Below are 14,360 nucleotides of genomic sequence, written 5' to 3'. Positions count from 1 at the left end.
AATAGACCAAAATGGTTAAAACATCACATTTTCTACAGAACTGAAATCTGGAATAGCAAGGAAAATCGTCCCTTGAGTATACTGACCCTCTTTTTAAAGAAGGAAGAGTCAAACAAATACATCCTCCCTGCCTCCCCATCTCCCAATAAAAATAATACTCACATCCTGCCATTTCTGATCTTGTTCTTTTAACTGTGACTTTATTTTCTGCATCTCCTCGTAACGCAGCTGACGCAAGTTCTGAGCATCCTCTGCGCTGACATCACTCATGGACTTGCTCCTACGACAAAAATACCCATGGTAACCAAGGTTCATGTGACCGGATTTAAGGTAAAACTGGAAGGTTGGGCTTATATTTGGAAATTCCATCTAAAATTCTGCAGTACTACCTAGATGCTTTCGTGATAATATCACAGAAATAGCACTACAGAGATAAATGGTGTTTTTCCAAAACGCAGAAACAAGAGCCTAGCACTCAAGTCAAGCGTGAATTCTTTCACAAAATGGCTAAATGAACCCTGAACAAGTCTGAAAAAATAATCCAATGTTCATATTTAGGTAGTCGATGCAGAAAAAGATTACTTTAGGAAAAAAATAATTATTAGTCTCTAGAATCACCTGTCTTTATTTTTCTATCTCCCCCAGAGATAATCTTTTAAGGTTTGGCTGCCTTTTCTGAGCACTTATTAAATAATTTAACGATTACCTGATATTTTCTCCTCAAGTTCAATACCAGGAATAAATGTGCCACTGCTTCTCAAAGATTCTATAACATCCGCCCCACTACTGCACTGGGCTTGGTCTCAAAGACCACAGGTGGTTTCCAATAGCCAGTTACAATATAACCTCTATTATAATCCTCTTTTTTGTTAAGGCAGCTTTCGTTTTGTCCATGTGTGACCCCTGCCGTGAGGACGTACTGCGGGTTAGGTGTCAAAGAGTTCAAGTTAGGGTAGTTTGAGGAGAGTGGGGTGCCGCCCATGAGGCACGTGTGCTGTACACGCACACAGAAGGGTATGGTGAGCTACACCAGAGAAGGGAGACTGAGGGAGGCCTCCAGGAAAGAGAGGTGTCAGATCTGAATACTGAGTAGCAGCTAGGAGGAACGAGAGAAGAAGAGAGAGACACAGAGCTTTCAAACGTGGGGTGCCCAAAATCTTCTTTCCTACCAATCTTTCTAAATTTTTATTTCACTGTAACTGACTCCATTTTTAGTTATTTAAGTAACTCTCCCTCTCTTTCTTGAGCCCCTAAGTTTGCCTTCCCCAAGACTTTGCCATCACCACATTTTTTTAATAACATGCTTGCCCTTAGCCAGCTCAGGAATTCAATTACATTCTCTATGTAAATGACTCCCCCAAATCCACGGCCTAGGCCCAGTCTGAGTCAATTCCAATTGCTCATTAAATAAACATCTCTGCACGGCCACCGTAAAAGGATAATGGAAATAATACCTAGAAAGGATTTTGTAAATGGTAACTTACTGAACACATGATTATTGTTGATGTAGCCAAACTCAATTTTGTCTCCAAACCTGCTTTTCCTCTTATCAGTGATGCTACCTGCCCCCAATTACCCACATTTGAAACCGAAGAACCATTTTTCACCTTTCTCTCTCCCTTCTCCCTAGTTATCAAGTCCTCTTATTCAGTGTCTTTTTCTTTCCATTTCTATTGCCAACACCCTAGATCAGAGCACAGTCAACTCTTACCTAGACTTTTTTAAAAGCTTCTTAAATTATCACCCAGGCTCCAAATCCAGTAAAGGTCTCTCCTGAACTCTTCCCTCCAACTTAGAAACCCTTCACCAGTATATATGCCTTTTTAAATGCCACTCATTCCTCAGGATCCCTGCAAGACTATAGTCTGGTTGGGTGCATGCAACTTCCTGTTCATTCTCTGCTTAGAAGTCTCATGGGCAACTCAAACTTAACTTGACAGACCAAAAACATGGTCTCACATCTTCCTCATCTCAACAAAAGCCAACTCCATCCTTTCGTATTATGGGCCAAAGATCTTTTTTTGTTTGTTTGTTTTTGTTTTTTTTTTGCGGTATGCGGTCCTCTCACCGCTGTGGCCTCTCCCGTTGCGGAGCACAGGCTCCAGACGCGCAGGCTCAGCGGCCATGGCTCACGAGCCCAGCCGCTCCGCGGCATGTGGGACCTTCCCGGACCGGGGCACAAATGTGTCCCCTGCATCGGCAGGCGGACTCTCAACCACTGCGCCACCAGGGAAGCCCTGGGCCAAAGATCTTTAAGTCATGCCAGATTCCTCATTCTCTTATACATAACTGATCCCATCAGGAAATCCTGTCCCTCTACCTTCTAAATATATCTAGGGGCAACCACTCCTCACCACCTCCACCACTGCCATCCTGATCCAGGCCCTCCTATCTCCTGCCCGGATTATTACAATAATCAGTCTCCCTGCTTCCACCACTTTCTGCACAACAGCGTATTCTCAACATAGCAGCCAGAAGGACCTTTTTGAAATTGCACTCAGGTCGTGACAGGACTCCACTCAGCACCCACCAGTTTCTTCTCATCTCACCTGAGTTAAAAGCAGGTTCTTCCAAGACCTTCAATGTCTGACACTACCTGGCCCCTTGCCTACCTCTCTGCTCTTGTCCCCACTGAGCTCCCCTTCACACACTCTGTTCCAGCCAACTGGCTTCCCTGCTCAGGCCCAACCTCTTCCCTCCCTGCTCTTAATCTGCCTGGAATGCTCTTCAACCGAATATGCACATGGTTTATCTCTCACTTCCCGTCAGCTGCTTAAATGTTACCTCGGGGGTTTCCTCCCCTGACCACCCTACAAGACGAGCTAATGCCCCTCTCCCCTGACTCACATTATCCCTCGTTTTCTCCATAGCATTTATCACCATCTGAATTGTATGGTTATTTACACATCACCTGCCTCGCCCTGTAAGACTATACAGCAGGAATTTTGTCTGACTTGTTTGCTGCTGTATCACCAGCGCCTAAAAAGAGTGCCCAGCCCCTGGTAGGTGTTCGTAAATGTCCTAATGACCTAGATAATCTTCTCCCACTTTGATAAAGTCTTCCTGCAAAAAGCGATGCTTTAGTTATACCATTCTTGTGGCACTTAACACTCAGCATTATGTCATATGTAGTGTGCAAGCAGGCATGCATGTTTAGCTTTCCTCCCTCACAAGTTCACATGCTGCCTGGAAGGAAAACACATTAACAGGGCATGCAGGACACACTCATTTAACATCTGTGGTAAGAATGAGGTATGATTTAGCATATTTAATCATGCAAAATAAACTAGCTATGAAATGTTTCTAATTTTGTAAGAAATTGTGGCTCCTCCCCAAAGTTTTATACAGAAAGCTTTATAGGATTTATTCAAGAATATTAAGGAATTACATATATGAGTACATATATGAAATTATATATTGAGCTGTTAACATCATATATAATTAACTAGGTAAGACTATATAAAAATCATCATATGATTTGAGAATATAAACTCAAGTCATAACTGCAAAGAATAAGGCTATATGAATTAATACAATAACAGACTCACTAAAAAGAAAATTTTTTCAGGACGAAGGTACGAGGGGAATGTGGATGCCCAACACATGAGGTTACATAAATTCCAGAACAAAATTGGAAATGTAAATATTTTAAGTAATCTTTTGGTGGGAGGAAGGCTGGACAGTCTCAACTGGTCCAGACCCTTTCAGCCCTCACCCTCCTGCACTATGAAACCTTAACATGTGTCTTTTCAGAAAACATGGTATCACCATGGGCAAAGGTTGCATCACCCTCCGGGGAGCCCAAAGCACAGAGCCTGGCACACAGGAGGTCCCCCCAATATGAACAAAGTCAGTCAAACAACAGCTGGAGTAGACAAGTCCCTGTGGAAGGCAGGAATATGAGCCCCTTGTGTTCCCTGGGATCGATAAAGTTACCTCTAGAAAGCCTGGCACATTCCATACAGGTTGAGCCAGGCACCAGAATAAGACAGGAAGTAAGACCCAGCAGAGGCACCAATTTTCACCCCCACCTAACACCGCTTAACTTTTCTCAGCCTCAGTTCCTTGTCTGCTAAGCCAGGAAGGAGTCGTTAGGAGAAATAATGGGTCAGGTTATGTTGATGGCATTTCAATAACCATCTGGTGCTATACACCAACTATTCTTATTAAGGCAAATATGCTCATTAGAGATCTACTGAAAAGTAACTCCCAAAGCAGTTTCAAATTAGAGAGGTCACCCCAGGCCACACTGATAAAATCGAGAACTTTTTGAGTGTAGGAGTCTTTCAGCCAGATCATGAAGAATTCTTTCCTTCCTTATCAGAGTTAACAGCATAATATTAAACTTCTGAGGGCTTACTGTGTGCCAACAACAACCGCTGAGCAGTCTCCATGGATTACCTCATTGTACGAAACCCTAGTCTGATTCTAGCAACTCAGGAGCTGCAGGTCCTTGGGAAAGCTGTGGCATCTGTTTCTCTTTCTCCACATCTCTGAAATGCACATAACACCTACCTGTCTACCTCTGCAAACTGAGATACTATTTACTAGCAAATAATTCCCTTGCAGTTCATTTACCCTTGTATTTCCTTATTTGCAAAAGCTCCAATTTAAAACTGCATTTGGATTTTTCCAAAAAAATACAGGTCTATTATGTTGCATTTTCAGTTGAATAGAATTTTTTTAAATAGCATGTAGGGTGAAGAAAGAAAGAAGGGGAAGTTTAAGAAAAAGGGAGTAGATTATAAAACAAGATCACTAAAATCTTATTTTCTTTTCCCACAGTGCAGGGACTAGTGTTACGATATTTTTTTAGAACACAATCTCAGGAAATTTATAGATGAATATCTAGGAACTAAGGGATCAAAAAGGAACAACATGTAGCAAAATTTCCTAAATATAAAATCACCGATAACCTTATATGGCAAACAGAAATTCCATGATGCTAAGTTTGGGGTCCCCACCTTTCAAGGGAAGATAAGAATAGACCTATTTATGCACCTCTAAATATATTTCCATTAGGTGTTGTAGGAATTCTCTGAAGAGTAATTAATGCTAAAACCAGGGTAAGAGGCTTTAGAATTACCATAAATTATAATGATAAGATAACATAAGAGACTTTTCCTTTATAGGTTTAGAGTCTAAATCAGTGTTTCTCTATAGCTGCATTATTGACATTTTGGGGCCCCAAAATTATTTATTGTAGGGGGCAATCTTGTGTACTGTAGGACATTTAGCAGTATCTTTGGCTATAAAAGCACTAAATACCAGTAGCAACGCTCCCCTCAACCCACCCAATGTGACAATCAAAAATGTCTACAAACATTGCTGAATGTCCCCTGGGGGCAAAATCTTCAGCAAGTAACTCACATCAACTTTGTTTTTCCTTCCTTCTTGTTGTCTTACGTGTCTTAGAGTTCTACAGAATTTTTTGGCCAAAACCCCTTAAGTAAAATATACATGTCTTAGTTGTCTTTGATTACAACTTCACCTTGAATCAATGTTCATTTCCTGTTGCTACTGGCAGTAGACTCAATGGCTTAATCATATTACAAAATTATAGCTATATACCATTACAAATTCTTTGTCATTAACAGCTTCTGCCAAGAGGCATCATAACCAAATTTTCAAATGTCACAGGACCATAAGACAAATCATGCAACACAAAAGCACATGTGAGAAAATGACTGCCACATACAAAGCGTCTTACTAAAAATAAAGTGAGAAGTATTAAATGCCAAATAAAAAGCAAGCCAGAAATGAACAATCGAAGCCTGCAAAAGGTGATGCACATTTCTCTTTAACCTGGTTCTTACCAAAAAGAAAGCATTCATGTTATAGGCAGTTATTTTTCCATCACAGGATGTCGAGCAATAATGATTTTTCCAGGTAAGTGTTCCAAGCTTGACAACATACACGATGTCCAGAGGAATACCACCCAGAAATATCACTTGTTTCATGTTTATAATCATTTACAAACATGTTTATAAACATGAGATGAATTCTAGATTAAATGTCTATACTCAATCCAATTTAAATCTTTTTTTGTTTTCACTGCAGATCAATTTAAGAAAAACATTGGTAACTGAGAGAATTTTTTTTAATCCCAAATAATATATTTTAATTGCAAGTGGTCTAAAATGCACTTCAGTTTTCTGAAGATATAGCTGCATTACTTTCCATTATTTGACAAGTCATGCATTATTCATCAGTCTGCATTTACAGACAACCTTGCTTTATTTGTGTTACCTTGGCAGTAAACGGCATGGGGAACAGCCTTTAAAACAAATAGTGTACTATGCTAGCAGCAATCTTGAAACGGTCTACAGAAGGCATTTGCTGCTGCTGGCTCTGGCCCAGGAAAACCCTTAGCTTGCTGAGCCTCAGCATTTGGGTTTTTCTCTTCTTTCCTTAACCCAGTCATACAGTGTGTTCCTGGGAGGGAACAGGTAGAGCCATTGGACTAGCCGTACAGGTTTACATTCGCGTGAAGCACTTGTACTCAGTGTATACGTATCCCCGTCAAGAAAAACAACCTGCTTACATTATAAAGCCTTATTTACCAAAGAAAATTCCTCTGAAACTTATCATTCAAAATGTTTGATACTGCAAAGATTTGTTTATCAAGTTAAAACAGCTTTCCCATGATGAACTGAGATTAGCAGATGCTTAAGTGTCATGCTAAAAATTGCCTTGTTCACCTTCCCTGATGGAAACGCTTTAAGCACACATGAGAAACTGGATAGGAGATAATGTGCCTTTGCAAGGCACACTTAAAGCATGCTGGGAGCCTGATTTTTAAAATCAATGGCTGAGAAGTACTTGAAATTAGTTGCCCATCGCTCCTTTACATCTTTGACATCTAGAATGGCTATATGGCTTTAAATAGTAATTTTTAGTAGCTTCCAAGATCTCCACATTATCAAAATTATCCAAAGCTATCAAAATCAGAGAACCTGGGACTTCCCTGGTGGCACAGTGGTTAAGAATCCGCCTGCCAAACAGGGTACACGGGTTCGAGCCCTGGTCCGGGAAGATCCCACATGCCGGGAGCAGGTAGACCCGTGCACCACAAGTACTGAGCCTGCGCTCCAGAGCCCGCGAGCCACAACTGCTGCAGCCCACGCAACCCTAGAGCCCGTGCTCCGCAACAGGAGAAGCCACAGCAATGAGAGGCCTGCACACCACAATGAGGAGTGGCCCCGCCCCCTCGCCATAGCTGGAGAAGGCCCGTGCGTAGCAGCGAGGACCCAACACAGCCAAAAATTAATTAATTAATTAATTAATTAATTGAAAATTAGAGAACCTTAGAGATGAAAAGGCTTAGGCAGATTAAAATATTTGACATACTTAAATTTTCTTCTCGATCAAAAAGTATTAGCAGTTAGGTTCACAAAGTTACAGAAAGTTTGATATAAAATATTAAGATGTAGCCAGCTGGTTATTCTGCACTAAGAATGACTAAGTCTACATAGTTAGTGTGTACTAAAAGTAAAGAAGTATTTATTTTAACTCAGTTATTCTAGAAAGGGAAAATATTTCCAGAAAATTATTTTTATCATATTTTATGTCTACCAGGTGACTAGAATTAAACAACAGGACAGTCGCCCCTCCGTAACCGAGGGGGATTGGTTCCAGGATCTGCATCCTCAGATACAGAGGACCCATGTAGACAAAAACTGGGAATTAGTTCTAAATATAGTTCTTGCAGCTATATTGGAAACTACCAATATTTTAATTTTTTTGCAGTTTTGGAAGTCTGATTTGCCTTTATAATACAGCCATGTTATAAAATCTTACCCTAATCAGGAATCTTGAAAGTGTTTCCAAATCCTACTAAGGGAAGACTAATGCCACTCACCATCCCAACTAACAAAGCTCCCCTTGAACTGAGAGTACACAGATAATGCCAACTGCATGCATTCCAACCTCAGAGTAAATGCTAATACTCTCTTTCCATCATAGATATTCTAAAACATAGTTATTTGGGCTTCAACATCCAGAAATGAGAGGTTTGGTCTATGCAGCAATCAGATAACAAAATAAATACACCTAATCTCAGGCACGTGTTTTTGTGACTTTTCATCAACTCCTTAAGGAAAAAAAAAAAAAAAAAGGGCCTGAATTTTCGACTTCTAATAAAACAAACTGTTGCTGTCCTATAGGACTTCATGCACTGGGCACTCAGACAGAAATATTACCATTTGGTTGCAGAATTAAGAAAGATCTCCCATTTTTTAAGTCTCATGCACAGCACAGAGCACCCCCATTTAGTGGCATGCCAGGACAGAAGTGCAAGGACGTGTTACAAAAAGGACAAAGAAAATGCAGATTTTTTTTTTTACTGTGAACCACAAAACTTACCCATTCTCACCATAAATCTTTTGAAAGAGTCTAAGAAATCAGAAAACCAAAAATTAAAAGTCATTTTTTCTAGTTGTGTTAGTTTCTAAATCAGCATCATTAAGAGTTGAACTAGGGATGGACAAATCTCAAAAGGTTGTTTCTTCAGTCACATTCTTGATCATGTCTCAAAATCTCATTGATCTCATATCTCAAGGAATTCAGATTAAGATAAAGAATTTCCTGATTCCCTCTGAACCAACAAACCCATTTTTAAAAAAGCTTCCTGTTGCCAGGAACTAATAAGTTAGATTTAGATCTACTAATTTCATTTAACCCAATATTTGTCAATCCCAAAGTTCAACAAACTGAACAGTCATGAAAACAGCAAGTTGCATAACACATAAATGCAGACTCATTATCAAAATGGCCATAATTACATACATGTAAAGTGTAGCAGACAGCAAATAACATTCATGCATTTTAATAATGTTTGCACTGAACTTTAAACCATAAATTTAAAAAGTCACACATCGATAGTCCAAGAAGTCTAGGTCAAAATCAAAATCAAGTTAAATGAAACTTGCAATGCCATATTTTAAGGGAAATTTTTACACAAAAATCATGTACTCCGAAATATGAGAAACATGGAAAACCAAACAACCAGACTGTTTCAGAAATGCCTGGACGTGAGAATAAAAGTCTGTAAATACAATTGGAAAACATTTTCGTGAAACGTCAATGTGGCAGAATAGTATCATAGTCATCCTTAAGGCCAAGGGCAACATTTGTGTATACACCTTCTTAAACAGGTCTCAGAGAGGGCATGTTGAGATGTGCAAATATGGAATTGCACTTTTTCCACACAAAGACTAAAGGTTTCTCAAAGCAAAATCAATGTTTTACAGGGAGCTTCCAAATGGCTCATGACATGCAGAGCTGGGCAACACGATGCCACTTTCTCACACAAGAAAAGTCACACAAGACCATCCATGACAAGCAAATCCTTGCAGAAACACACTCTGACCTCTCCACCATCAGCCGCTTCCTGTGCCTAAGTCTGCTGGCCTCCCGGATGGACTCCCACTTCTGTAAGTCGGCCTCGCTGCAGGGACCAGGGGTGAACCTGACTGGAGGCACAGTAGTTCCCAGCTTCCAAGACTGGATCTTACGAGCCAACATGTCATCTTTCTTCTGCCTCCAGGAAGGAACTAACACTCTACAGCTATTACTTTTTTCTTTAGGTGGGCATGTCCTTTCAAGTACACAGAGAAATTTTGCTTGAATTTCCGGAGGAAGAGTCCAGGGTTCGGGGAAAGGGACTGGCTGGTATCTATCTGGGGCTCCCGACAGAGGCACCTCTTTCTTCTGTGCTGGAATGCGGCGAACAATCATATCATCTTTTTCTAGGTCTGGAAGTACAAGTTCACCTTCCCTACACTGCAGTATTATATCTTGCTCTACAGGATCGTCTTGCCCAGAAAGCCTTCTTAAGTCTTCGAAAGCCCGAAGAACACATGGGTTTGCATGGAAAGCCCCAGTCTTTCTGACAAAGAAATCATCATTCTCTAAGTCAGGATCCAGGGCTGGCATCTCCAGGTCATCTGGTCTATATCCTGGTGTATAAGAGAGATTCTTTCTGCGTGTTATGAGCCTTGGGCCAGCAGTGGGATCAATTTTGATATGTGTTTCAGAAGACAAGATGTCATCAGAATATGTCTGGAGGGCCTGAAGTAATAAAAACTGACTGAAGCATAGAAAAGAAAAAGGAAGGGAGAATCTTATTAAATTTGGGGAGAAAAGGTAATTAGGTAGCAGACCAACTAGCCAGTCACTGTGGGTGAATTATTTTGGGGGGCCATGGGAGGGACTCTCGCTGGGAAGAAAGACCAGCATTTAATGCCGTAATCCATGACTTTCCTGGATACCATTTAAAGGAATAAGAGCAGAGTGTATCTCTCAGTGGGCACCACTGAGGCCAAGGGATGGGGCCAGAACGGGAAGAGAGTGAAGCTCCCTGATACACACAGTGTTCCCTTCCACCCCTTCCTCATCCCATTGGCCACAACGGCCTAAGTCCACTCCCAGAGAAGCAGCAAGGATCTTCAAGAGCTGAGCAACAAGCACTTTATGCAACAGGCACAGGTGGTCAGCAGATTAAATAAAATGCTCTGAAGCTTTATTAAAGACGCCTATGAATCTTCTCTTTGCATCTTCCCACCAGTCTCGCCTGTCCCAGTGTCTGTCTATAAGTTATTTCCTTTCTCCACAGCTCCACACATAGCACAACTGTAAAATTAGGTCAACTGCCTAAAAAGCCTTTTCAAAACGGTTTTCCCAAGAACTGTCTATGCCACATGTAACTATATACTCTCTTGTACGTGACTGTGCTAAAGAATATTTAATCCTATAGAATTTCAAGCTCACATGCTTGTACAGAAAGCACGATGTCACACGTTATGCTTTTATAACTAAACATGAAGTGCCTAAGTGTTCATGACTCAGCACGTCATGGTCAGAGGTTAAAGTAGCAGCAGAAGCTAGCACAGGCGTCACAGGCCAGACTCCCAGCAGGCGGGCTCATGCAGGCAGGTACACCTGGGCTCATCTGAAGCACCACTAGTTCTCCTGGCTGCATGGGTGTCCCGGGAGTTTCTGGTCCATTTCTTAGCCAGTTCCAGCAAGAGTGAACATCTTTGACAGTTGCTGTCTAGCCTATGATCTGCTTTTTGTATTCTACTAAAAATGGCGGAGCTTCTGTCAGAGCCTGAATCCTCATCGTCAGAGTCTGAATTCCCTCTACCGTGGAGTGACATAGAGAAAGGAAAGAGAAAAGAAGACAAAGAATTGGAGAACGATGCGACTAAAAATAATGTCAAGCTCCGGCTATGGAGAGGACTTTTTACGATCCAGATCCTAAAGTTTAAATTTAGACAGTAGTTTTTTTCAGTTAGCAATTCTACAGATGTTGAAGGGAAATTAACCTCTCTCATGGAAAGCACACATAGAATGTACCCAGCCAGGGTCCTGAGCGGACACCAGAATAAAAGAAACATGCACAGAGACAAACCTGAAGCCCTGAAATTCTTTATACCATGGTTTATAAGTTTCCCTTTTTATTCGCTTCCAGTTCACATCTTCTGGGATCCAGCATTTGGGAAGAAACTGATCAAAAGCATTCCCTGGGCTTGGCATGATGGGGCTTAGCTTTCGCACATAAAGATCATCCCTTACAGTGTTGGGTATGCTTGTCTTTTCTTCTGCCTCTTCCAAATAACAAGAGGAGTCTGAAGTTTCTTGTACTGTTGGCCAGTTCTCCACGTTTGTGCCCCAAGTTCTCCTCTCGTTACTGTTCAAAACATCCAACCAGTTAAGACACCGCGTGAGCAATTTGTGACACAGAACACAAGAGGCATGCTTTCTGTCTCACAAAGTTTACACTGTGAATGCAGCCAATTAGTTCCCATTCTCATCAGTCTCATCATTCCAGCTCCTACAACAAAGTTAAGGCATTATAATAGCATCTCATTTTAATTAGAGAAGAGCTTGATACAGAAGGGCCAAAGACAACTACAAAATGTGTTAAAAGAGAGAGACAAATTGCAAACCATCTGGGGTGTTACTTTACATATTAAAAATCAAGAGCATAATAGACATTCCAATCCAAGAGAAATTTTTCTGACCTCGTCATTCTGTATAGCTCAGTGGCTAATGGGTCAGCAGGAGAAAAGACTGGTGCACAAGACTTAGGAGAGATGCTTTTCGAGATGAAACCCTCGGGCCTCTTTTTCATTTGGAATCTACGGTTGGCTAAGTCATCCAAAACTATATCCGGCAACCTCCGTTCCTCCTCCGAGTCTGATCCACTTTCAGAACCATACACCTCCTTCTGATAGGAATCTGGATTCGAAAAATCATGCTTTGCTCTGCTGATTTGATGGGAAATAAAAGGATTCTTTTTGTGTCCACTGAGCTCAGTCAACACAGAAAAAAAATAATGGAAGAAAGTAACACAGCAGAGCTCACAATGAACAACGTAAGTCATCCAGGAAGCTGAAAGATAACCAGTGAGCTAAAGGCATGCATCTAAAAAAAGAACCGGCAAATCATACGCTGACATTCTAAAACGGAAGAAATCTCTTCAAGATACGGATGACTAAAAATATAGGTAAGTAAAAGAAATACTTCATTAATGAAGTTCTATGTTATCTGTGAAATACACTTTAAGGACCATTCCTTTTTACCAAATTTAAATATCCTGGCAAATTCACAAAGCAGACTGAATTTTAAAATTCAACAATCAGCTCGCATCCCAGTACCTTGGAAATGTTCCATCGGCTTCTATGCAGACTGGGCTTGTCCAGCTTCTTCTGTTATCCTCATTTTTGTCCAGCTTTTTCTTCCTTAAGGGCGCCGGCACATAGGATGGCTGTCTACCCTTGTTGGGTAAAAAGCGATTAAATGGTAAAGCGGACTTTGGTTCAATAGCCGAAATCCTTCGATATGACATATCATCTTTATTATGGTCCTGCATTTTGAATGTAAATTCAGAATCTGTGTCACTTTCACAACCTATTAAAAAAAAAAAGGCACAAGAATTTGCTTTACTCTCCAGATTACTCGTCCAACTGAAACCCACACAGCATGCCTGCTTTTGTCTTTCCCTTGGAAACCCAGTGCTCTACTGCTAACTGCAGGGAATATTTTTAGAAATTTGTCATGAAGTTGTGATAAGACCCATCAGGAGGAACTTGCTTTGCATACTGGAGATGCATGCAGTACATTCTTTCACTGTTGCACATTCTAAGCAGAAAAAGTCCCGGTTTATGGCTGAACCCCTTTTCTTCCCAGTCTTCCTTGCCCTAACGATTTGTCATAAAATTTGTTGATGGAATACATGTGAATAAAATCTAGCAATCAAGTCAAAGGTGGCTAAAACGAGATCTGAATGTAGTTCGAGGGAAACTCAGTCATTTAAAATAAATCATGCAGTCACCCAAAATTTCTGTGAGGCGAGAGACAAGGGAAGACAAAGAAAGAGATGCAAAAAGCACAAAGAAGTTTGATAGATCCTTGTGAGACCCCTATGAGCAAGAATCACACATTACACATGAGGTTGGACCAAATGACTTCTAATGTCCCCCCAAAATATTAAGAGAACACAGAACTCGAGGCTTTTTCTGATGGTGGTCACGGAAATATTGGGAACCTTGTATTTTGATTCAACATCATTTACACACAAATTTGAAAGAATACACTTTGATACACCTCAAGGTCAGATAGATACAAACACTAATCTGTTCTCAAAAAAAAAAAGTCAGTTTGTTCTTTTAAATACATGGGAAGAAATGAGGGTACAAAACATTACAATAGATACGATATAGATACGATAGATACAAGCTTCAGCTGCCTCCCATTCTGCCCTTTTCTTCCTGCCTCTGTGTATTTGTTAAGAAACTTGGCAAATGTTGCATGCTTCCCGCCGGAGCTCTCAGAGGCTGGCTGTGCACGGTACCTGAGGACCTGGGAGCTGTGGGCTCTAGGCAGGAGCACACCTGCAGGGTAAACCTGAGCCAAAGGCAGTCTCGTCCCCTCCACCGTGCCTGGCAGGAGTCTACAGTAGTAACAGAGAGGAGGCTACAGGAAGCGGTTGAACACACAGCTAGGAGACCTTGAGACAGGAACAGGGAAAGGAGAGTCATGGAAAGAAAGGAGGAAGTATAGCAGCTATGACCAGAAGGATTAATAGTCAATAATCTCGTGCTTTGTTTTTACTGCCTCCTAAATTAGTACATTTTTTGAAAATCAGAGAGAAATGTCAAGGATTCTTGCTAAAGTCTTGTACATGTGAAATTTGTACAAAAGATCCTTCTACTTCGGAATTTTTAAAGCTACTTTTTTTTTTTTTTTTTTTTTTAGTCCAGCACAGTATGCTGCAGAGTAGGCAAATATTCTTGATCTGGTAAGAGATATGGATGAAAAATGCCACCAGCCATATCAGTAAACAAAGGATATTG

At 40.9% G+C, this 14,360-nt stretch overlaps 1 protein-coding gene across 15 annotated transcripts in view; it reads right to left on the bottom strand.

Annotated features, from left to right (window-relative positions):
• LMO7 (LIM domain 7) overlaps positions 1-14,360 on the bottom strand; it is a 97,193-nt gene that overhangs the window by 38,996 nt on the left and 43,837 nt on the right. For 5 of the 15 annotated variants that reach the window (XM_060129623.1, XM_060129627.1, XM_060129625.1 and 2 more), the window contains 8 exons: positions 13,859-14,014; positions 12,663-12,915; positions 12,027-12,272; positions 11,414-11,692; positions 10,942-11,142; positions 9,371-10,090; positions 8,365-8,394; positions 163-280 (listed from right to left, as the gene is read on the bottom strand). In XM_060129623.1, coding sequence (XP_059985606.1) covers positions 163-280; positions 8,365-8,394; positions 9,371-10,090; positions 10,942-11,142; positions 11,414-11,692; positions 12,027-12,272; positions 12,663-12,877 — 1,809 coding nt within the window. In that variant the 5' untranslated portion in view covers positions 12,878-12,915; positions 13,859-14,014. The remainder of the gene's footprint in view (positions 1-162; positions 281-8,364; positions 8,395-9,370; positions 10,091-10,941; positions 11,143-11,413; positions 11,693-12,026; positions 12,273-12,662; positions 12,916-13,858; positions 14,015-14,360) is intronic. The other 10 variants (XM_060129628.1, XM_060129629.1, XM_060129636.1 and 7 more) reach the window with 6 other exon arrangements.

This window comes from Lagenorhynchus albirostris, chromosome 18, assembly GCF_949774975.1.
Source record: "Lagenorhynchus albirostris chromosome 18, mLagAlb1.1, whole genome shotgun sequence".
Taxonomy (NCBI): Eukaryota; Metazoa; Chordata; class Mammalia; order Artiodactyla; family Delphinidae; genus Lagenorhynchus; species Lagenorhynchus albirostris.
The sequence above is the reverse complement of the archived record's forward strand: the minus strand, read 5'-3'. Positions and strand labels throughout refer to the sequence as shown.